General features: G+C 40.1%; 1 protein-coding gene across 1 annotated transcript; it reads left to right on the forward strand.

Moving 5' to 3' along the window:
* The first annotated feature begins 511 nt into the window (after positions 1 to 511).
* On the forward strand, positions 512 to 25,766 carry LOC137286194 (uncharacterized). The gene is made up of 21 exons (XM_067817904.1): positions 512 to 636; positions 2,590 to 2,794; positions 2,997 to 4,429; positions 7,612 to 7,810; positions 9,332 to 9,460; positions 10,824 to 10,921; positions 11,578 to 11,666; positions 14,560 to 14,890; positions 16,899 to 17,143; positions 17,756 to 17,951; positions 18,540 to 18,725; positions 18,935 to 19,277; positions 19,612 to 19,728; positions 20,141 to 20,269; positions 20,778 to 20,870; positions 21,132 to 21,264; positions 22,017 to 22,112; positions 22,722 to 22,804; positions 23,253 to 23,321; positions 23,581 to 23,728; positions 24,924 to 25,766. The coding sequence occupies exons 1-21, from the start codon at positions 621 to 623 to the stop codon at positions 25,059 to 25,061; spliced, it is 4,476 nt and encodes a 1,491-aa protein (XP_067674005.1). The 5' UTR covers positions 512 to 620; the 3' UTR covers positions 25,062 to 25,766.
* The last annotated feature ends 255 nt before the right edge of the window (positions 25,767 to 26,021 follow it).

Here is a 26,021-nt window from a genome sequence, read left to right on the forward strand (position 1 = left end):
CATGTTTGATTTTTGGTTACATGTGACCTTTGAGGAAAGGCCAAGCAGAATATAGACATTGACCCATCAACATTTGTACAATCCGACTTTTACAGGGGATAGGGCACATACCGAGAGCAAATGGAAAAATCTACATATTACGTAGATCTACAACACAATGATATATGCAATAATATTGAACACAACAGCCCCTACCATTTGTTCCCAATCTATGTAAACTCGAGCAAAAAAAAGTCACGAAAGTAAGTCGAGAAGCGTCATATCACACCTTCCATGCATTTGAGACCGAGTTAGCGCTGCACATTCTCATTGGGCAGTCTGTGCGCATCGAGCCTTTTCATATTACGCGGGAACATTTGGATGGCTTTTTAATATGTCGTAAAATACATATTTCTCGAGTATATATCGATATGAACGCAACCTGTCATGTGATCATACAATAGACGTGCCTAAAATTATGTAAAATAGTAAATATTTATCTACAATACCATGGAATGGGTGTAGCGACACTACACAAACGAGTCGTGTTATGGTGGCGAGAAATGATTCTTTGACGGTGAAATATTTACATTTGTAATTTGTCTTTCTTCTTCGCGCTTAGTCAGGATGAATACACTGCAATGTCTCTTTTAACAGGTAAGTGCTCACTAATCGAACTTATTACATTTGTAAATATATTTCATCAATATGTGGGGAAAGAAAGGGAAATTGTGTCAAAACCATGGCGGCACATTTGCCATTTTCATGATAATTTTCAACGTGTTTACTAACATAACTCTTTTAAGCAGAGTGAAAGCATGGCATTTCAGAGCGAATTAAGATTTTATTACTTCAACTTATCATTACTTGAAATGCAAAAGCTATCACTGGAATAGACTTTGGAAAATTTGTTTGGCTTATGATATGTTTGCCCGACAAACCAGTCCTTCCAAGTGATTTACCTTGTCTTGACAAGAAACTACAAATGAGTCCTCATGACCATGATATGAAAGTACACTAGTGTCAGTTAATAAATGCTGTTATTGACATTCAGTGTCAAGATTAATCTGGAAAGGCTGAGTAACAAAACATATTATTGACCATGGTAACTCTTTTAGCAAGCTTTTACAGGGAACAAGACCCAAATAATCTACAAGGGAGACAGCTCAAATGCAATGTGCCATAATTATTTTCTGTAGAATTCATAAATTTTTGGATGTCCTTTACAAAATAATGTATAGCAAGGTCAGAACGCCTGTTCATTAGGGCTGACCAGAAGAATAAGTCATGATTATCCATATGAAAATTGTTTCAACAATAATATCATAAGAAGCCATTGTTAAGAAATATGTTTTCAATTCATTCATGCAATGCACAAAGTTAGGTCTTTATTCATGACCATTGTCAAAGTTATTTTGATGGGCACTACTTTGTTAGTAATTCATGCATAAATATGTCACCACTCACCAGTGCAGCAGAATATATTGATCTCTCTAAAACATTTTCAGCATTTTTGCTGTTTTACCTCTCTGATAATTATAAATAATTGGTTGATATTTTGCTTCCTGTCACAGTTATATATAATCTATATCGAAGACCAACCCTACTGGTCATTAGTTCTTAGAATGATATCAGTCACTTTGTGAGAAATTTATTAAGAAACAGAAGCTCTGCCAAGATTAACATGCTGATTCTCACAATACTTGGAGTTTCATTCAGGTAGATTAATCACTGCAGCACCCATAAATAACGACAGTATGGGATGATGTGTCTTATTTATTACCCAGTTATGACCAATATGAGAATAGGATGGAACCTTTCTGCATTGTCAAAGATAATGTGTTCCCTATGGCATCTTGATGAATGTTTGGATCATCGTTAAATAAAAATCGTGATATTCCAATCACACTCAATACACTCTAGTTTACATTGTTCAGAATTAAGCATGAAAATCATGGGTTTCAAGTCAGAACGCTACAGGGTCCTTGCATTATTGTTGATTCAGATGTGATAGCACAAGGGTCCAGCTCAATTTTGAACACTGCTTGTTTGAGTTTTGTTAGTCTAATTTTGCTTTGTGTGAATTGTGCAAGATTTGTCACCCAGGTGAACATAAAACATAGACCAATCAGAGCCTTCTTTAGTTTAACAATCTACCACCAGGAAGTTGATGGTCGCAGTCACCAGTCCTGTACATGCTGTAATGGCAGGCAGCCAGTGTTTTGAGAGGATTGTGAATATATCACTGGAGGACGAGTTGCACACTCAAGACTTTTTATTAAATTTAAGATAACAAACTATACCTTATCATTTTCATCTTGCAGAATGTTAATTTAAAAGATTGGTTTCTGCATACCATTTTTGTGAAAGAATTACAGGTGCAAGCATTAAGAGGTTTGTGAAATACAACTAGTCTGATCTGATGATAAGATGTAGTGCTGAATTCTGAAGATTGCCAGTCCACTGCAGTGTACTGACTTTTGTCATATTTATCTTGATGCTATACACAGTCTTTATTTTAATTTGGAGTGAGCAGAATTATTTCCTCATGGGTGATATAAAAGGGCAAATCAACAAGCTGTATGATGCTGTGCCTTTTCTTTAACTTAGCTTTGGAAGAGCAGGAATTATCTCCAGATCGAGGATGGACCAGTGCTAATCAATTCACCAGTTTCCAGTCTCAGTCCCACGTCAGCAGAATGACAAGCCCCAGCTCAGGGTCTGGCAGTGGCAGTTGGGGGGAGTCCCACAGACTTGAAGGTCTGCTGCCACAGCCCATGGAGGATATTAAGACAGAAGCAGCTGATGGGCCAGAGTATGTTTTTGAAGCATTTTCTTGTTTTTTCCCCCAAGTCTTAGCAGATCAAAAAGTCACTATTTTAGTTGATCCTTCTAAACATTTGTATATACATCATACATCGACCAGTCAACCTGGTATTCTGTTGATATAATTATATTAGTGATTGTGAAGTAGTTTCAGCATTTCTATACTGTGATCTGTGTTTTCTTTTCTTCAGAGAAGTGATGCTAGTTGATTCAGCAAGCCAGAATCAGGCAGTTAACTTACTGGAACAACTTGGACCTACTGAAAATACCATCCAGCTGCACCTAGGGGAGGAAATTTACTCCATCCCTAGTTCCTCAAGCAGTCAGTTCCTTGTACCCTCCGACTTCACCCCAAGCCCTACTCAGCCAGCTGCATACCAAACTGAGACGCCCATGGACTACATCCCATCACCACAGGAACATTCAGGGAACTTCCTCCATGCTGCCACAAGTTCGAATGTCCAGTATTCTTTGCAGCAGAGTTCAGCTCCATCGACTACCATTCAGCATGCCTTCACTCCATCTCTACAGCAGTCCCCTGTTCAGCAGGTGACCGTTCAGCGTGATCAGCAGACATCAATCCAGCAATCACACATTCAGCAGACTTCACTTACTGCTAAGCATTTGCAGCAGACGTCAAACCAGCTCTCCCCGACGACACATGTTCAGCAACAGGCTTCTACCGCACAGTATCAACATAATCAGTTTTCCCAGCAGCAGTACCCCTCTAGTGAGAACAGCTTCTCTGGTTCCCCGGTTCCTTCAAACTTCAGCAATTTTACACCATCAAATATCTCCAGTCAAACATCATCTTTGAGTCCAGAACTCTACAGTTCATCTAGTCAAGCTTCTTCAGAAAGCTTCATGACCAGGATAGCAACTCCACCAAAGGCAAAATATTCCAAAAATGCAGTTCAGAGTTCAGGAATGTCCATGATACGAGAATATGAATCTGCCTCCCCTCATTTCGGTGAGAATGTGGGTGAAGTGGCACTGACAATGTCTAGTGAAGAGGCTAGATCTAGCCCTGTCATTGGAACTCCTAATCAGGTATACAGGGGCAGTCCCTACCCTCAGCAGTCACCACAAGATGTCCGTTACAATGTGTCCGCTCCCTCAAAGTTTGATCAACATGATGTAGGTCAGAATTACGGACAGCAGCATTCTCCGAACTTGATGAAGACACATCAGCAGAAGGAGATGTCCAGTGGATCCCCGCAGCAGCATATTATAAACACATCACAGCATCAGTTGTTGAATACCTCACAGCATCAACAAGTCCTGAATGCATCACAGATGTTCAATTCAGTGAATCATCAGCATCAGACTTTGAACAGTTCACAGCAACAAGTGAAGACAGCGACACACCAACAGCAGGATCTGTCCAGTGCACCTCTGCAGCATCATGGGTTGATGAACCAGACACAGCGGGGTTTGAACATCGCCCATCAGGTTGAGAACTCTGATGGACAACAGACATTCTCAAATGATACGCAACAAACTTTGACTGTCAAGGGACAGAATTTGCAGAAGGGATATGTTTACCTTGTCAAAAAGTCCAATGGCACGGGAGGTTTCCTAGCTAAGTACACAGCAAATGGGCTGGAACCAATGAAGGAAACAGGTAATTTTTAGCAATGGTCAAGTTTACAGTATGATTAATCGTAATGGTACCTGTGAAGATCTTGTTTCGAATTAGTCTTCAGCAACCCATGCTTGTCATAATTTCAACTAACAAGATAGAATAGTCTAACTCACTGACTAGGTTGGCACATGCCATCATATCCCAAGTGATAGGTTGATGCTCATGCTGTTGATCACTGGATTGTTTGGTCCAGAATTATTGACTACTTGATTTTAAGTAACTGTCAGATGATTTGTTCTTTCAAATATGTGGGGACCAGGGGGATATGTCATCTTCTGATGACTCTTATTTATAAATGTAATTAAGTGGTCAGGCTCCCTGATTTGGTTGACACGTCATTGTATCCCAATTGTGTAGATCGATGCTCATGCTGTTGGTCACTGGGTTGTCTGGTCCAGATGGATTATTTACAGATCACCGCCATATAGCGGGAATATTGCTGAGTACGGCATAAAACTAAACTCACTCATTTATCCCCCTGTCATGTCCGTCTGTCTGTCCATAATCATGTTGTTTCCTGAGCATAACTCAAAAACCATTCAATGTTTTTAGACCAAAATTGATAGATATAATAATCTGAACCTATAGTTATGCTTTTTGCTATTTACACATTTTTGGCATTTTTTTGTTGTTGTTTTTCCATGGAACATTTTGGTCTTAGTCATATGATGGGGTGGGCACAACTCAAAAACCGTTCAATATTTTTCTGCAAAACTTGGCAGATATATCAGTCAGAACCTAAAGCAGTGCCTTTTGCTATTTACAAGTTTTTGTTATGTCTTATTTTCTAGGTTTCCATGGAAACATTTTGGACTTAGTCTCAAAAGTGACAAGTGTGTTTCGTTTCCCGGAGCACAACTCAAAAACTTCCTAATGTCTGTTAGCAAAATTTGTGGCAGACCCCATAGTGGTGCCCTTTGCTATTTACAGGTTTTTGTGATTTATCATTTTCTGGTTTTCCATGAAAACGATTCAGAATCAAAATCAGGCCCCCCCTAAGTAATTGAAAGAATTACAGCAAATGTGAAGGAATTGCATCTCAAATGTAAACAAACACAGCCCACTCGCGAAACAATTGCAGTGATATCAGTAGTTTAGCGATAATAACAGAAACACATCGTCCCTATCAGAAGCAATATTGGTAATACTGGAAACACGCTCTGTCATCTTCAGAGATTTTTCGGTCGCGAGTGGAAACTTATGCAGCAAAACATGGCGTCGTTGGAAGAAGCACCCTTCTCGGTGAGTTTTGTCTTTAGTTCCTACTATTACATTTTTATACTTATCCATCTTTGACCACCCGTGTTGAATGCATTTAGATATGAGGTGTTGTCGGGGCAATAGCTTATGTTTTTAGGAAAAGATTGTCACTGCAGAAGAGTTTCACAAGTCATGCCCCTGGAGGTTGTTTACATCTGAACATAGAAGTCGTGCCAATGATTACGAACATCATGAACGTGCACCATGAAGAAGTTCATGAGCCAAAATTTTTCTTCATATGAAGTGCAATTGACAAATTTAAATACATTTTACAAAAAAATGATGTTATATCTAGTGCACGTTCGTAATCATTGGCACGACTTCGATGTTCAGATGTAAACAACATCCATGGGCATGACTTGTGACACTCTTCTGCAGTGACAATCTTTTCCTAAAAACATAAACTATTGCCCTGACAACACCTCATACCTAAACGCATTCAACACGGGTGGTCAAAGATGGATAAGTATAAAAGTGTAATAGTAGGAACTTAAAACTAAACTCACCGAGACGGGTGCTTCTTCCAACGACGCCATGTTTTGCTGTGTGAGTTTCCACTCGTGACCGAGCGTGTTTCCAGTATTCCGATAGGGGCGATGTGTTTCTGTTATTACCGCTAAACTACCGATATTGCTGCAATTGTTTCGCGAGTGAGCTGCATTTATTTACATTTGAGATGCAATTCCTTCAAATTTGCTGTAATTCCTACAATTACTTAAGGGGGCCTGAAAATGGAGGGATAGGCTTCATTTCTGGAGTAGAACTCAAACATGTCTTAATGTCTTTCAGCAAAACTTGGCAGATATTTGAGACAGACCACAAAGTGGTGCCTTTTGCCATTTAGTGATTTACAAAGTTTTTGCATGTTTATTCTTTCTGGTTTCCATGGAAACAGTTCGGACTTAGTCTCAAAATGGAGGGATGAGCTTCGTTTCCGGAGCACAACTCGAAAACCATTACATATTTTTCAACATATCTTCGCAGATATATGAGACAGATCTTGAAGTGGTGCCTTTTGCTGTGTACAGATATATGGCATTTATATTTTTCATGATTTCCATGGAAATGATGATGGAAAAGAAAACAACAAGTAACTGTCAGATGGTTTGTCCTTTCAAATATGTGGGGGCCGGGTGGATCTTCTGATGACTCTTGTGAAGTAAAAGATAAATATGTTTTTGTAGCATGTTTGTGAGAATTAGTGAAAGTCATCATTATCATTTTCTTATCAATGAATAACTGAACTGACAGTAATGGTTGAAAGCCTTGGATTCTCTCACTGTATAGATCAAGAGGTATATACTTGATTACTTAAAGGTCACTGTCATACATAGAGGATATTATATGAGTGTCCATGTCATACAATGTGTATGACACGAGTGCCTGAAAGTTGGTGTTTCCCGAGCGAGAACGAGGGATATACTGAGGTTTAGACATGAGTATCATAAGCATAGTATGTCATGGGCACGAATATAATATTCTGTTTTTTAAGTCGTTAAATTGAGTAAAATAAACCCAAGTACACTTTCAAACACGGGTTGGCTACCCACTGTCACTGCATGTAGAATGTAACGTCACAAAAGAACCATGACATCATAGCATTGTTCATAACATCACGTTGCCATGACAAAGTGATATTTTGCCCTAGGGCATCGTCTAAAAAATATGAACTCCGATATGTTCTCCCTCATAGGTTATAAATCTGGATTATTGTTGAGTTGGATGTGAAAACAAAATTTGTTAGCATGTGGCTGTCTCCCCCCCCCACCCCCACCCCCACACCCCACCCCAGGATATTGCTGGAAATATTTCTAAAACCCAACTCACTCACTGACCCAATATGTTAGCATTACATTTTGTTTTATGTCATCACTGAGATATTTTTTATCTTTTCGTTCCAGTTAACTTTCAGGGCAAATTAAACACAAGTGGTGGCAACATTATCGGAGGGGGTAGAGGGAGCACATCAAGGGGGCGTGGTCGGGGTCAGGGCAGGGGAAGAGGTCAAGGTCAGATGCAGGGGCGGCCTCTCAAGGGCAATGCTACCGGGCTGCACATGTCTGCTGCTGATGGCAACTCTATGAATGTGATGAAAGGACGGTAAGATTTATTGAATGCATTTGTAATGTTCAAAGGATTTTCCTAGAATCACTTACACATTATTTAAATCAAACATACCATCAAACATAGGACATCCCATTAAAGGTCATGCAGAACAACCGTACGCTTACCAGACAGTGAAAGTGATTGTTGGAGTGTGTCTTCTTATAACTTGCACTCTTAAAAGGTTAAAATAGGTCTTTATGGATGACAGGTTATATGGCTGATTACCTCAAGACAATGATATTTTTCTTACTAGAGAATGTAACACATATGCTAGACAAGTCCTCTGTTATACATACAAGGGATAACCTGAGAGGAAGTCAGTCATGTGCATGACTGTCTGAACACAGACAGCAGAATTCTGCATGCTCAGTGGGATGAACATTTGTGATAAAAAAGAATCTCCATAGCTGCATGCAAAGTTCTTCCTTGTAATCCTGACCATCTATGAAACATTTCAGAATTTTCTTTTTTCAGTTTTCAGATTTTAAATGATTTTTTTTATCTTTTTTGAAATACTTTTTAATGGTGCTTTGAAATGTGAGTCATCAGTTTGCAAGTTGTGCTGTACAGATTCAGAAAATGCTTTCTGATTGGTTTGAGTTGACTTTTGTTTGTCATTTCATTGGTCAATCAGTTCACTAGAGGTTGTACTGTCATGACCTGTAACACAGTGTACTTAGATCTATGTGTAGCACTAGGCAGCGTCAAGATCAGATTTTGCGGGGACTTGATTGACCTGTCCTAGTGTTAATACATCCTTGAGTGCAGTCTCTAAGACCCTAAGATTTCCATAATTTAAAAAATTGGTTTAGTGTTTTCTTGTCCTTTTTATCATGATTTTCATTGAGGACCCATCTCAAGGAGCAAGGATCGTTCAGGGTATCCTCAGATGTTTATGACAATATTCCCTCAATCTCAATCAACTCTTTTATTTCCAAATTGTGCCTCTCCGTGAATTAAGCTCTTAGAACACCTCAACCGATCATGATGGAATGTTGTGTCAAGTAATTTTGCAGCAATAACTAAATGAAGGATTCTTTGAGCAAATGAGATAATGCAACATCTTTTGCAGTCTTGATTCAGAAATTTGGATTTATAGAAATGGAACCACACACAAGCATAGAACATAAATTTGGCACTCCCTCATAGCAGATGCCATGATATTCTGAAGTGACAGGTAGAATGTCCGCAGTATAATAGCCTTCTCGTGTTTCTTTTTATGCTATGCCTTTTTATTCATTTTCTTCACTTATGTGGAGAATTTAGAAACCTTGTCACTGGTTACAAAGCTTTTCTGACTCCAAATTCTGTGAACAAGTCGCACAAAACATGATCATAATTAGATTGCTAAAGAATCAAGCAGATTATTTCAGTTAGAATGTAACCAAGTTAATTAGACATTAATTACTTCCGACAAGCTGTTAGGCAATCAGTTCATCTCAGCCAATCAGTTAGTCCATTTTCCTCAGTGTGTGAAAGAATGCCTGGTATTCCTCAATGCTCATCTATTCACAGCTCCTTGCATGGCAATGTGGCCAGTGCCAGCATGCTTGGAGAGAAGTATTCCCAAAACAACGCCCAGAATATCCTGCCCAATGGAAGGATCTGGCGCCACACTAGTCTGGATACGTCACAGCTTGCACGGTCAGTTTGTTGTTGATGCCTAGCAGTATTGTAGTTTTATGTAAGCAACTTGTACACATTCTGGCCAAGATAATACAGTAATTGATCCGTGTGACAGTTTGTATTGTATCTTGATTGTGTGACCCTATGGCGATGGTGTTACTTCATGGTGTGAGATCTCTTGCCCTGTTTGATGTATTGCATTTCGATGTGGCCCTGTGGTGTCCAGCTTCTTGCCTTGGTTGATCACATTTCAATGTGGCCCTGTGGTGTCAGGCTTCCTGCCGTGGTTGATCACATTTCGATGTGTTCCTATGGTGTAAGGCTTCTTGCCTAGGCTGATCGCATTTCTATGTGTCCATATAGTGTCAGGTCCACTGGCCTAGGTTGATCACATTTTGATTTGTCCTTATGGTGTTAGGCTTCTTGCCCTGGCTGGTCACATTTCAATGTGGCCCTTTGGTGTCACGCTTCTTGCCCTGGTTGATGACATTTTGATGTGATCTTATGGTGTAGGCCACTTGCCTTGATTGATCACATTTCGATGTGTTCCTATGGTGTCAGGCTTCTTTCCCTGGTTGATCACATTTTGATGTGTCCCTATAGTGTCAGGCTTCTTGCACTGGTTGATCACATTTTGATGTGTTCCTGTGGTGTCAGGCTTCTTTCCCTGGTTGATCGATTGCATTTCAATGTGGCCCTATGGTGTCAGGCTTCTTGCCCTTCTTGCCCTACCAGATGCGACCTTCTACTGGGGTTTGTTAGACTCAGTAGAGAAATAATACAGAGACTAAGTTTACTTAGACTGATGCTGATGGCATCATGTTTCTCAACCTGGTTGATTTCCCAATGGTCTTGGGCTTCTCGACTTGGTGTTGTTGTACCTTGATGGTGTTGTGCTTCTCAACCTCACTGATGACATGTCTTTCTGTCCCAGAGTTGTCAAAAGATAATATTGCTCTGATGGAATCCAGGGATGCTACTTTTTGCAGTGCTTTATGCAGTGGAGTGTTGTTGTGTTGTGGCAACTCCTATCCACTACTCAATGATTGAGAAGTTTATTCTCATTATCAAGTTTGAAACTGAATGACATGAGGTTGTTTTGAAGTTGTCTTTCAAAAACTTACATGGTAATTGGCACGACCTTGGAAGCTGATTAGCTAACTCTAAACTGTTGTCCACACATGCTCTGTTTTAGCAGGATTGCAAATTCCAGTTTCTCATCAAATATGGAGTGTACATTGTCTTGTGTAGAATGTCATAACAAAACAAAATATTGTTTGAAACAGTTTTGGAGATATGGTACTAAGTACTCATTTTGGATGAGTTGATGAATGCATATGTCACTCAGTCTGTATTCATTCCCATCTTTATTTGTGAGCAGGCCACCTCTCCATCCTGAGATGCAGTTGAGTCCTGGCAGCCAAAGCAATGCAGACATGGCAGGGGAGACCCAAGATCTACCACTAGTCAAGCATGGAGGTCAGTATCATCTTTGTCTTACACAACCATATTGAGATTGGTCGATTCATTGCAGCATTTTTATTTCCTTCATTACACAATATGTTTATTGGCATTTTAGATGTTGATGAGGACCGTAGTTATAATATGACATTGTAGCATCAAGATACGTGTTGTCACCACAAGGGCTAACAATATGAAAGTAAATGGGTGTAACGAGGTCAACACTCCAGGTTCCAGGACGAACTCAACAGGGCCTTTGAAAGTTTCTTGTGTATGTACACAACTGGCATCCATCATAATGTTCTGAATTCATGGCACCTGTCAGTGCACTAATTGCCTTTTTGTCCGAGACACATCTAATCAGCTTCTTTGTGAGCCTTATCCTGACTCGTGCGGATTAATTTTATATTATAATTAATATCAATTCTGATCAGAAAATTACATGTTTGAAGTCAAGTCTTAATGTTAGGAATGCTTTATGGATTGGGACCCAGTCCTGTGCCATGCCTGTTTACCATCGACGACTTGGCCTAGATGTTCCCTGCACTGAAAAAAGGCCAGTGATATGAGTGGGCATATTTTGTTTACAGCTTGCCACTTCCATTTCTGTGTCCGCAGCTGTGATGTTTCTGAATATTGCTAAAAGCCATACTCTCTCACTGTTTGTTATACAGATGTGCCAAAGACAGAACCCAAAGCCATGACTGATGATCAACTGATGATGCGGCCCCAGGACCCACCAAAGCCAAAGAAGCCATCAGGGGTAGGCAGACTTCTTAAGGGCTTAAGTGCCATGGGGTAATCGAACAACGGTTACCAGCCACACAATAGTTTACCATGTCAGTGTTTGTTGATTGGATCAAACGCAACTGCTGGAAAAATGAGCATGTATTTTAAAAAAAAGAAAACATCTTTTTTACACACACCTGAGTGAATCGGCAAATGAGCCAGGCAGTGAAAGTCTTCATTACAGTTGAGTGAATGCCCACATGCTCTGACTGGGTTCAGTATCCCAGCTGCTTCGATTTGAGGGTAGTAAACCTAAGTACAAAATATTGCAGTTTTGATTTACAATTGTATCCTTATAAATTTCTTTATTTGTTTTTATCCCCTCGGCATGTAATGCAGGGGAATATGGTCGATGCCTTGTCTGTCTGTCTGCCCGTCCGTAATCATTTTGTTTCTGGAGCATAACTCAAAACACGCTCAATATTTTTAGATCAAAATTTTAGATACAGTAATCTGAACCTATGGTTGTGCCTTTTGCTATTTACCGATTTTTGGCATTTTTTATTTTTTTTGCTTTACCATGGAACGTTTTGGTCTTAGTCAAATGGTGGGGTGGGTTTGTTTCCGGAGCAGAACTGAAAAAAAACGTTCTATATCTCTCTGCAAAACTTGGTAGATATAGCAGTCAGAACCTAAAGTGGTGCCTTTTGCTATTTACAGATTTTTATTAGCCCCCCCTGGCATGTAATGCGGGGGATATAGTTGATGCCTCATCTATCTGTCCGTCTGCCTGTCAGTCCGTAATCATTTTGTTTCCGGAGCATAACTCAAAGACAGTTCAATATTTTTAGGCCAAAATTGATAAATATAATAATCTGAACCTATGGTTGTACCTTTTGCCACTTACAGATTTTTGGCATTTTTATTTTTTGGTTTTTCCATGGAACATTTTGATGTTACTGTTAGTCTAATGGTGGGATTGGCTTTGTTTCCGAGACAGTACTAAATAACTGTTCAGTATTTTTCTGCAAAACTTGGTAGATATATCAATCAGAACCTAAAGTGGTGTCTTTTGCTATGTACAGGTTTTTGTGGTTATTATTTTCTTGGTTTCCATGGAAACGTTTCGGAGTTTGTCTCAAAAGTGAGAGGGGTGTTTCGTTTCCAGAGCACATCTCAAAAACTTTGTAATATCTGTCAGCAATGTGGCAGACCCGAATGTGGCACCTTTTGCTATTTACTGGTTTTTGTGATTTATTATTTTCTCGGTTTCCATGGAAATGGTTTGGAATTAGTCTCAAAATGGAGGGATGGGCTTCATTTCTGGAGCATAACTGAAATAACGTTCAATATTTTTCTGGAAAACTTGTTAGATACATCAGTCAGAACCTAGAGTGGTACCTTTTGGTACTTAAAGGTTTTTGTGATTTATTGTTTTCTCAGTTTCAATGGAAACGTTTCGGGTTTATTCTCAAAATGGAGGGATGGGCTACGTTTCCGGACCAGAACTCAAAATCTGTTCTATATTTTTCTGCAAAACTTGGTAGATGTACCAATCAGAAGTTAAATTGATGCGTTTTGCTATTTGCAGGTTTTTGTGATTTATGATTTTCTCATTTTGCATGGAAACGTTTCGGAATTAGTCTCAGAAGGTAGGGATGGGCTTCGTTTCTGGAGCATAACTCAAACACTTCTAAATATCTTTCTGCAAAACTTGGCAGATATGTAGGATAGACCCTAAGGTGGTGTCTTTTGCTATTTACAGATTTTTGCGATTTTATCATTTTCCCAGTTTCCATGGAAACAATTCTGACTTAGTCTCAAAATGGGAGGATGGGCTTTGTTTCTGGAGCACAACTCGAAAACTATTTAATATCTTACCACAAAACTTGGCAGATATTTGAGGCAGACCACAAAGTGGTGCCCTTTTGCTATTTACAACATTTTGGCATTTTTGTTTTTCCCGGTTTCCATTGAAACAATTCTTACTTAGCCTCAAAATGGAGGGATAGGCTTCGTTTCCAGAGCACAACTCAAAAACCATTTGATATCTTTCAACAGATCTTGGCAGATACATGAGACAGATCTTGAAGTGGTGCCTTTTGCTGTGTACTGATATATGGCATTTAAACGATTTAAACTTAAACTAAGAAAACATCAAGTAAATGTCAGATGATTTATCCTTTCAAATATGTGGGGGCGAGGGGGATATGTCATCTTCTGATGACTCTTGTTTGTAGTGATCAGAAATGTGTATTATATGTCATGTAGAAATCATTCTTGTTCTTGTATTTTAATTATGTTTTTTTTCCATGTAAGTTTTATGTGCTTGGTCACTTTGTAGAGTGAGAACAAGTTCCATAAGTTTGGTGGGGGGTAATTTTATTTTTATTTTTTTATTTTATTTTATTATTTTTTTCTTGTGTGTGTGTGTGAGAGAGAGAGAGAGAGTGAGAGAGAGAGATGATTGAGGTGGTCTTATTTCATCATTATTCATGCTCACAGTGTCAATCAGTGGCAACAGAAATTATCTGCTTCATTACACATTGATTTGCCATAGATACAAATTGTCCCCAACAGATTTGACTGGATCTCTCCTTGCATATCTGTCTCACAGTTGCGAAGATCAAATCAGCAGTTGAGCACACTAGTTCACTTTGTGCTAAGGGGCATTTGGGTAGCCTAGTGGTTAAAGGGTTCACTCACATGCCAAAGATGTGGGTTCAGTCCCACACATGTGTACAATGTGTGTAGCTAATTTCCGGTGTCGCCCCTGCTGGAATAATTGGCTATTGGCTATCATATTGGTAAACAGAACTTAATTTTTGGTCCCCTATTATATATAGGGTATAAGGTTCAGGAATAGCCAGTCCTGTTTCTTCATGTCTTGAAGTTTTCTCTATTTGTATGGGATCTTTTTTTCACAGGCAGATGGATTTGCAGTCTGTAGGTTCTGCGGATACACCAGTGGGGATATAGAAAAGTGTGAGCGATGCCACAGGAAATTCCCCACAGATGTTAAGATAGTGAAGAAGCACCAAGATGGCGGCAAGACTATAGACAAGAAGTCCTTCTATGGTGCCCGACTCAATGAACAAAGCAAACCATACGCAAAAAAACACTCACCCTTTCCGGTGGGGAACACTCGAAAGTGTTCATCCCCAGTGGACTTCAATGTACAGGGAGTGAACAACACATACAGTTCGTATGCCAGACTTACACCACGATCTCAGCGGATGTCTCGAATACATGAGCCAGGTAATATTAGTGTCTAGCTTCCAGCATAGAGGTGAACTGTGTCTCATGTTTGGAGATCTCCATTTGAACTTGTTTTAGAAATGACCACTGCCATATATAACTGGAATATTACAGGGTGCTGTCTGAGGCTAAACTCACTCACTGAATTGTGTCCCTTGGTTGTGGTTCTCATGGGTTGGAGTCTCGATATACGCTGATGCTTGAAGCTGAGGATGTATGGCAAAAATTCTAGAGGCTATGGAAAGTTTCTTATCACTGATATCTTTATACATTGAAGCAAGAGAGATGATCAAGACAAAATTAGGCATATGTGCATAACACTTGTTCGAATACCCCATGTTAACCATTTATTGACTGCACTTTCTGAATCTAATAAATGATGCTGTGGTCAGATGAAAGCTGTCCAACTTAACCTGTAATGAAATGGGTGTCGTGCATTAAGATCTAATGATAAGGAGGTTATGTGGTGATCTGGAATACTGTTCAAACTGGTGTTAAAACCAATTTACTCCTTCACATGATTGTTTATGGTAGAAGATTGACATATGTTGAGCTGGTTTACTGGCACGACCATGTGTGATGGATAAATCTTCAGAGCTCACACACTTACATGTTATACATAATCATTGGTCATGGAATCTATGTTAGGGTACCGGTACTCAAGTGGTGAAAGCATTGCGCATCTTGTGCAGTTACCAAAATGGGTCCAAAGTGTGTATTGGTATTTATTTCTCACTTGTTTAAGATATCACTGTTTAATAATCTGACAGTGTTAATACACATTGTGTAGTAACATTGCATTATGCTGTATGTATGACATGAGAGTGGTTTGCAGTTATGACATCACAATGCTAATACCATTGTCAAAATAGTATTAGACCTGGCTGGAGTCATGGAAAGCAGAAAGTCATCACACTTGTTGCTTTCTTAGGAAAAGAGTACTTTGCTCTATATTATTTTGATAATGTTGAATTAGTAATAAATAAATGCTGATCTACTTTTATCGTTCAGCTGGGTGGAAAGCCATGATTGTTTTTTTAAATGAAAATGTGTTCCAATTACGTATCTTGGTTTGTCAGCAGTATGTGTGCTCATTTGATTCTCCAAAGAGATAGACTTGACCTTACAGACGCCTCGTCATCGATATCTCAAGGGTATACGTTCCGACAACTCTCCAGTATACCCTGGGTGCATCCACAGCCCTGCCAGATGAATTTATTACCTCCCTTGACTAGTTGTTTACCCAGTCAGGCCCCGATTTCTCAAAATAAACTTAAGTCTGAGTTTTGACTTACGTTCAAGTTTTGTTTTGTTTTTCAAATTTGAGAAAATGCAGGCACATGCATTTTCCAGAATGAATGGAAATTGGTATCCACCTCAAACATAGTAGACAATCTGAATTTGGTGGACAGATTTCTTTAGTTGTTTGGACTTTTTTAGTCTAATAAATGCAGTTGAGATAAAAATTCAGCTGTTTCAAATTGTCAAACTCAGTTTGAGATTTGAGTTAGAACTTAGGATTGTTTCGAGAAATCGGGCCCAGGTGTTTATGCTGGGAAGTTGAGCAAACCAATCACAACTCACTTTCACTTTTTAAATTATCTAACTGATTAAATCTGACAGTACAAATGATGTGGAGGTACTCAGGTAGAAGGAGTTTGTGCATGTATTTTTTTAAGTTTCTGTCCACTTGTCTGCATGATTTCCCCAAAGTCGTAATACGAATAAACATTCGCAGTTGCAACTGCTATCTGTGGCAAGCTTGGTTGTAACAGCAGCTTAGCTGCCGTGAGAAGGCGGAGCCAGCCACGGGAGGTAATAAAATTATCTTGCCAAGCTGTAGATGCATCCAGAATATAGTGGAGACTTGTTGGAACGTATAACAGGGAGATATCAAGGATGCAGACGCCTCTAATGCAGAGGTAATTATTATATGCCGTGATATAACTGAGCTACTGTTGCTCACTCTGATATAACAGAGAATGATGAACCGAATACACTATTGCAGAAACAGTGACCATTTCATCATCTGATGAGGAAGATGCCTCTGCAAGAGCCATGATGGCTGCAAACTCATCGCTCATCCAAGACCAATCTCTGACCCGTGCTGCAGCCCTAACGCCCCCCTACACTCCAGGCACCACCCCCCATCAGAACAGTGGAAATAGTAGTCCCAGTACCAGCCCCTGCTCCAGCCCCTTCAAATACTCCACAGGAAGACCAGTCAGTCGTCGGGACAAGATGGAGGATGCGGTATGTCGTTCATGTTGTGATTAAAACCTATGTTGCTTTATACAAAATATTTCAAAATGCCAAGATTCTTTATTGATGAATACAATATGCTATCTTGTTAGATCAACTGCTGTATCCAGTTTGCATGGATAATACCAGGCTATGAAACATCCAAAAATTTCAACCAGACCACAGGGCTGGTTAGATGTAAAACTTGTCAACTAAACTAACCTGCCCACAAAATACCTTCATATACATGTCTAAATTTTAGCCTACCGAACTAGGGAAGGTGAATTTGAGAAATCTTTGAGAATTTGTTGAAAATCACCCATCCCGGGCAGTCAGGCAAGTTGGTAATTTGAGTATTGTCAGTACTCATAATATCAATCACAGGGTTGTCTGCTCCAAGCTTCATTATTACCGTCTTTTATTTAGATGGAAATTTGTGTGTGTAAAGGTTTGGCAGGAAGGATTTAACCTTCTGAAGTAAGGAAATGATTGCATGATTATGTTTGCAGTGGTATGATATGTGTAAGTCACTTCAGTTTGAGGACTAAAAAGGATGCATTATTTTTATCATGTACGTATATTTTGTAACACGTCCACCCTCAAGTGAAGCAAATTACATTGCAGACTGGCAAGATACCTGGCAGGAAGCGTGGCAGGAAGCCCAAGGTAAGACAGATGACCCAGTCTACTGCCACGGGCAAGATGAAGCGAGATATTTCGGTGGAGCTGAATGTGAGGAGTGTCCGCATTGGCTGCATGAAGTCCACGCCTCTGGAACATGTCACCATCAATAGGGATGGATTCCAGTTCCATGTCATCTGTGAGTAGGACTTACCTCAGACATTCCATCTGTCCATGCTCTGTCCAAAGTGAGGAATACTGTGTCAGAATACTAGCTAAGTATCCCATGCCTGTATTGTTTGGATGTTCGGGCAGCTGATTTCGAGAACCATGTCGATTCAAAGTTAGAACTGGTCCCTAGCAACCGATATTGGTCATAAAAGGCAGCTAATCTGAAAAGCCATGTAGATTCAGAATTTGAACCAGTCCATGTCCTTAGCAACCGATGTTGGTATTATGAGGCAGATAATTTCAGTCGGACCATGTTTTTGCAATGACAGTTAAAGTGTTGAAAACAAATCAACAGGTTACAGTGAACATCAAGGACCTTAAGGATTCAGTTAGATTCTGTGTTGAATTGTCACCTATACAGAATGCAGAAGTTATATATCCATAAAAATAGTCCTCACTCTTTGTCTACTCAACTTCTAGAATGCCAGTCAAAGGAACCTCATATTGTTGACAGGCATACAACAAGTCACAGTACACTTTCAGATTTACCATTTCCATAGAAAACATCCCTAGGTGTCTTTTTGTGCAAGAGTTTATGAGAGCCTGTCTGGTGTAGGTGATGACCGTGAGTCGGAGTTCCAGTTCGAGGTTAATGTGGATGAAATACAGTCTTGTCAGGCGATCCTGAAGCAGACCCAACCGCTCATGTTCCTCCACACCTATGAGGAATGTGGGGAGAGACTGCGGCAGGAACTCAGCATGGAGGAGCCCAATCAGAAGGGCTACTTTCCAGACAGCGAAGGTTTGTTCTTTTCTATTGTGTTAACAGTCTTGCCATGCATTAATCTCCCTATCCATAAATGTTTCAAGCTTTGTCACAGTATTGCCATCCAAAAAGGTGTCATTGCCTCATTTAGGTCAAGATCTCTCAAATTCCATTACAGTGGTGCACCCTTATTGCTGTGGTGGGCTCAACACAATATTCACTGTCTTGATGCTGTCTTTCCACAGATGTAACTCAGAAATACATTGTGATCATCATCAACAAGATCGAGGAGTGCGAGAGACAGGACATTCGCATATTGTTTCAGCACTATCAGCGTTTGACTGCAAGCAAGGTCCCCCTACTCACAGACCTCAGCAGTGATAAAGCCAACATGCTTCTTGTGGAAACCACACCCAAGAAGAACGATAAGATATCTAAACTCTGTGATAAAGCCATGTCATCTCTGAAGGAGAAATCAATGGCCACCATCTCGGGAGAATCCTCCAAACTTGAGGACAAGGAGAACTCAGCAGGTTCAAGGTCACCTTCACCACCACCAAAGATTGGATTTAGCGGGCCAATAGAAAAGTGAGCTTTCATTTTAATCAGTAGTTTGATATTAAATATTTTTCTTTATCCTGACTCATTGTGTATTATTCACTGACTTAATTGAAAAAATATGTCAGTGATACTTCCGTGTCACTTCTACACCAACAGTAGTTGTACAGGAGGTGTAATACTGTTGCTCTTCCATCCTTACCAACAGTAGTGCAACAAGTGTAACATTGTTGCTGGTATGTCCATGTCATTTACATACCAACAGTAGTTATGCAGCAAGTGTGACATTGTTGCTGGTATCTCGATGTCATTTACATACCAACAGTAGTGCAGCAAGTGTAACATTGTTTACTGGTACTTACAGATTGCTGACCTATCCCCCTCCACCAACAAAAGGTGGAATAACAATCACCAATGAAGACCTCTACTGTCTCAACGAGGGAGAGTTCCTCAATGATGTCATCATTGACTTTTATCTCAAGTAGGTTCAACAGAGGATCAAAAGTTTAAAACTGCACACAGTTGCAAGGGGTCATTTAAACAGGTCTGCATGTCAGCAGGGACCAAATACCAAATACAACTGACCGCTCTATTGTGAATTCCGTCAAATCTTTGAATGTATGATAAGTTGAGTACATCTGAAGAAAAGTGTTGAGCTTTTTATTTAAAAAATGAAGTTCTGCTGGGGCTACCTTAAGATAATACAAATAGTAATTGAATTTGAACGATGACTTGTGAACATGATAAGGCCATTTAGCATGATCAGTTTGATGTGCAGATTACAAGACATTTCTTCAGAAGGTGCTTATCGATGCAGAATGGAATTGTACCATGAGTTCATTGTTCATTGTTATATTCAGTTTTTCTGTATAGTGGATGGTGCATCATTTCAGGTATTTATTCATTGAGAAGCTGAGTGAGGAAGACCGAAGCAGGACTCACATCTTCAGCTCATTCTTCTACAAAAGACTCACCCAGAAACAGGCCCGCAACAGTATGCCAGAAGATGTTGCCAAGTTACCGTGAGTTAACTTCATCACCAAATCAGTCCAGGGCCAATTTATTCCGTAAAGGAATATCTATTCAAAGCTTCATTCACGTGAAGTAGGAATGTAGAATAACCTGTACCATCTAGATAATAGGTAGATGGAGTTCCTTTCCTCAGGGCACACAGAGTTGTGTCCCTTTACCATTCCAGGATATATGCAAGTTGTATTCTATTAGTCACCTCATACAGCAAGCAGGGTTTGTTGGAGATCAGTTATAACCCAGATCTCTACGGAGCAAGCAGTATTATGTCATACAAGTATTGGACTGCTCTCAGTGAAACAGATAGATCTGACAGATTCTTTCTTTTATGGGTCTGAAGAAAACTGGAATTGTTGTCCAGCATATCAGTTTCTGAGGTGTCTTTTGCAGATGGTGTTGTACATATGGAATACAGATAAACAATAAACAAACAAATATTAAGTTGGAAATATGGTTTTCTCTTCCTGGTATCTGACAGACATCTGGTTGTGTATTGTACAGGGCAATGATCCGGCGACACACCCGAGTGAAGACATGGACTCGTCATGTTGACCTGTTTGAGAAGGACTTCATCATTGTGCCAATTAATGAACAGTATGTACATGTGCTTATATTCAGTCAGGTTGTTGAAGATACATATATGATCATGATTGCATGGGAAACAATGGGGCAAATGACAGTGTGGTTAAAATACACCCTGCATCTAAATAATAATGAACTGAAAGGAAAGAGTGTGTGGTGACTGTGTTTGAATTTGAGCCCAAAGGCGGTTTTGAATGATATCATCTTCTTGTTAGGGCAGGTGTTCAGTCAAAGTTCCAAGCATTCTACAACATTCACACATCCTTATTTCAGTTCTCATTGGTTCCTTGCAATCATCTGTTTCCCCAACATGAATGAGGAGGAACATATTCCATACATTCCCCGCACCCCGGATCCAGAAACCCCGAGTCCCAACACTGAAGAGGCCTCAGAAGAGCTCAATAAGGTGGGTCTTGTCAGAAGATTTCAGCAGGATAAATCCAGTCAAAGAGCCTGCTGGGCTGGCATCAAGCAAAGCGTTTGCATAAGCTTGGTCCTGATAAATAGCATGCCAAAGGTGGGTCGTGTGAAAGGGCCTGCTGAAGGTGAGTCACTTGAAAGAGCCTGCCTAAATTTGGTCACATCTTAGGGCCTTCTCTCTCACATGGGTCACATCAAAGGGCCTGCAAAAAAATTGGGTCACATTGTAGGGCCTGCATATGATGGGTCACATCACAGGACCTGCCAAGGGTGGGTAATGTTTAACAGCCTACATAAGGTGGATCATGTCAAAGGGGATGCATAAGGTGGGTCACATCACAGGACCTGCCTAGGGTGGGTAATGTTTAACAGCCTACATAAGGTGGATCATGTCAAAGGGGATGCATAAGGTGGGTCACATCACAGGACCTGCCTAGGGTGGGTAATGTTTAACAGCCTACATAAGGTGGATCATGTCAAAGGGGATGCATAAGGTGGGTCACATCACAGGACCTGCCTAGGGTGGGTAATGTTTAACAGCCTACATAAGGTGGATCATGTCAAAGGGGATGCATAAGGTGGGTCACATCAAAGGACCTGCCTAGGGTGGGTAATGTTTAACAGCCTACATAAGGTGGATCATGTCAAAGGGGATGCATAAGGTGGGTCACATCAAAGGATGCATAAGCATCAGATAATCTTTAATTGCTTCAGTAAGTGTAACACTTACTGTTGCAGGAGGAGGGGGAGGAGACTGAGGAAGGGGAACAGAAAGAGGAGACAAGCATGGATGCAGATGATGGCCAAACCTCTGTCAACACCAGCCCAAACAAGGTACTGCCTCCAAACAAACTATCAGGACTCGTACAACCTGTGCGTGTTGTATGAGGTGCCATGATGCATCACTTGATCAAGTTTGAAGACTTGTTTGTGTCACAGCACCCTAATGGCAGGAATTGCTGCTCATTGCTATGACAATAACAGTCACTGGTTTGTCTGGTCCACATTTGGTTGCTTCCTATATCATTATACAGTTGGAATATTGCTTAAGTATAGGAGAAAACACGAATCCAAGGTTTTGGTAGACAATTTGATATTGTTTGATACTGACAGCTTTCTCTGAATTTGTTGGATAGGGAAAGCTTTCTCTGGATTGTTTGATAGTGAAACATTTCTCCGGATTTGTTTGAGAGTGAAAGCCTTCTCCTGATTTATTTGATAAGGAAAGTTTTCTCCTGATTGTTTGATAAGGAAAATTTTCTCTTGATTGTTTGATAAGGAAAGTTTTCTCTGGGTTTGTTTGATAGTGAACACTCTCTCAGGATATAGTTGATGGGGAAAGCTTCCTCAAGGTTTGTCTTGAAGGAAAAGCATCTCCAGCAAGTATTTGACAAATAGCTTTAGTTACGTGGAAGTTAATAAGAGTATGTTACTGTGTTAAAGGAGATCCGGGGAACTCCATTAGATCCCAGTGAAGTGTTAAACAATGGAGACGAAACTAAAGAGTACAGTCTTGGAGTCAAGCAGTAAGTAACTTTGGTAACAATGATCGAGATGTACTACAGCCAGCACAACTACCTGTCACATTACCAGATACAGTCTAGATAAGAGTCAATAGTGATACGTCCATATTACTAAAAAGTGGAAAACAGACAAATCTTGCTTTCTTTGAAGTAATTTTGGCAGTAATTACCTGACACTTTGCAGTTTGTCAGAGAGCCTTGTGTACTCATATGTGTACTGCAAAGACAAACGTTTGTTTCTAGGTTTTACATAGCAACATTTCGTATTTACAGTTTAGTATTACAAAACAGTATCATAAGTATAGTGCCATTAAGTGGCCCATGAATAACTGAATGTAATAGATATGAATGGGTCCATCTGACCTTGACCTGTGTTCAGTAGTGATTTTATTTTACAGTGTTAAACATGTCAGTGAATGTAGAGGATATATCGATTCTGTTTGTTTTTCAGAGCATGTGTGCTAATTTATGATTCCTTGGCTGGACCATCAAGGAGTGCTATTGTGCGCATTTTGAAAGAGTACGTCTTTTACAAAGATTCTCTTGTCAGTTCAAATGAAAAATAGGCTTTCATAGGCTTTCTGGGATTGATTTCCTTCCTGACTGAAACTATAAGAGAGACGATTATGAGACTTAAAAAAAAGTGTCTTAAGATATTGTCATCCATTACTCAGTTTAGTTTGCTAGTGTTGGAGTTGATTTTAATCTCCATCAATGCATGGTTCACTCATACAGTTCCCCAGTTTGGTTTGATAATATTTGACATGGTTTTCTTCCAGCTACCTGCAAGTTGAGTGGGATACAAAGAAGAAAGAGAAGCGGCAAGTGAAGGACAAGTTGAAGGGAGGGTTTGTCAAAGTGCCTCAACAGACCAATTACTCTGATTGTGGTGTATACCTCCTGCAGTATGTCGAGAGCTTCTTCAAGGTCAGACCCTATATAGAAACAGCTTTAGGGATTGTGGGTGATATTAAGTCCGTGGCAGTCTGTGGCAGGAACTGTGAAGATTTGGGTTAGAATTTGTCTTATGCAACCCATGCTTATTGTGAAAGGTGACTAGTGGGATAGGGTAGTTAGGTTTGCTGGCTTGGTTGACGCATGTCATCATTTCCCAGTTGTGTAGATCGAAGCTCATATTGTTGATGTCTGAATTGTCTGAGTCTATTATTTTGCAGAGAGTTGCCATTTAGCTGGAATATTGCTGAGTGCAACCAATTGTGTAGATGGATGCTTATGGTGTTGGTCATTGGTTGATCTAGTCCAGGTGGTCCAGACTGCTGCCGGAGTGCAGTATTAAATGACAAACAAACAGTCTTTAATGGTTTATGATGTGATTATATCGATCAGAAATCAGCCATGATGATTTGGTTTGTTGCATATCATAGCTCCCTGATTGCGTTGGGTGTTGCACCTTATATCAGTCATGGGAGCGACCCGTGAAAGTCCAGGGTAGAATAGGTCTTCAGCAACCCATGCTTGCCATAAAAAGTGACTCTGCTTGTCTTAAGAGGCGACTAATGGGATCAGGTGGTTAGGCACACTGACTTGGGTCCTGTTTCACAAAGGTCTCAAGCCTAAGATCTCGTAACTTTTCTTGTAGCATTCGTACCTCCTATTCTGTAACATAGGAAGTAGGAATGCTGTGAAAAAGGTTAAGAGAGCTTAGGTTTATGAGAGTTTTGTCAAACAGGCCCCTCGTTGGCACATGTCATTGGTTCCGAATTGCGCTGATCGATAATCATGCTGTTGATCACTGGATTGTCTGGTCCAGACACAATTATTTACAGACCGTATCTGGAATATTGCTGAGAGCGGCGTAAAACTAAACTAAACTCAGCTCAGGTCAGCTCAGCTCAGCTGCACTCACTCACTCACTCACTCACTCATGGGAGTTAAGATAACAGGGCTGAATTCCTGTTTTTTAATGGTATGGTCGATGTTCCTGATGCCTACAGGGCAAATGTAATGGTTGAATTAAGTGAGTCAAAATGTAACCTAACTAAGGCAGTGTTTTAGCTATAGAGATATTGCAACAGAAGCTGATGATAGTTGTGGATATTTGTGAATATTCAACAATAGTTGGGAATGACCGTCACATCATTTGTAATTATTCCTTTTTCAGGATCCAATCATGGACTTCTCATTGCCCATGAAAAGTTTAAAAAACTGGTTCAAGGATGAAATAGTGTTGAAAAAAAGAGATGAAATCCGTGATTTGATTTTGGAATTGAAGAAAAAAGAGGAGGAGGGGGCTAGCTGATGATCTGTGATATGACACTAACGAGAAACTATAACCTGAAAGTGCTGCAGAGTTGTCTGCCCCTTGTGATCGACAGGAAGTGTGAATGCGGGCAACACACAGTCAGCCAATCCCACCCCAGATATTGCAGCAGCCAATAATATAACTGGGCTCCCGTCCAAAGAAAAGAATAATTTCTTTTGTGTGATGATCGAAATAGTGACGACCAAATACCTTTCCATGGATGGTGAATTGCATTCTGGGCCGGGGCTGGGTTCTATCATACCAGCAGGCGCTCGTGTGTATGAGGTTGTGTGAATGACAGTCAGTTCAACGACTGAAGGATGTACCCTTGGGACATGGAAGAGACATTGACAAGAAACTATAGCGTGAGAGATTTGTATCATAATATACCAAGATGACTTGTTCTATTCTTGCTATGGGATTCTGATTGACTTTGTTTTGTTTGTTTTTAATCAATGTGGATAAATGAAAAAAGGGCGTTATCAAATGAATACAGTATTTACCTTCCTTCCTGTGGAAGTATTCCTCTGAGAATGCGTTTGCTAGCATTGTATGCTGCTTTGTGTTGTTGCCGCAGGTTTGTGCATCATGATGTTTCGTGTTTTCAGAACATCTTTATGTGTACATGTTTGCTTCCATTGAGATAACATGCTTGGGCTGTCCCATGTAACTGTCTTATACATTAAAAACAAGCACAGCTAATAATGATTTTGCCTCACTATTTTTTTGTTTATACCTCCATAAGCTGCATCGATTCCCATTTGCACAGATCAATGCTCATGCTGTTGATCTCTGGATTGTCTGGTCCAGGCTCGATTGTTTACAGACAGCAGCCATATAGCTGGAACATTGCTGAGCACGGCATGAAAATAAACTCACTCACTCCATAAACTGGTTCTTTACACAGTAAACTGTGTTTATGATAGCATGCTGACAACAAACTGACAGAAGTAAGAA

This window comes from Haliotis asinina, chromosome 6 (assembly GCF_037392515.1).
Source record: "Haliotis asinina isolate JCU_RB_2024 chromosome 6, JCU_Hal_asi_v2, whole genome shotgun sequence".
NCBI lineage: Eukaryota > Metazoa > Mollusca > Gastropoda > Lepetellida > Haliotidae > Haliotis > Haliotis asinina.

Bases quoted from the DNA above. Each gene is read 5' to 3' on its own strand.
- LOC137286194 (XM_067817904.1), top strand. The intron at 20,270-20,777 runs GTGAGTTAACTT...TGTATTGTACAG, and splicing joins GAAGATGTTGCCAAGTTACC to GGCAATGATCCGGCGACACA. The intron at 22,113-22,721 runs GTACTGCCTCCA...ACTGTGTTAAAG, and splicing joins TCAACACCAGCCCAAACAAG to GAGATCCGGGGAACTCCATT.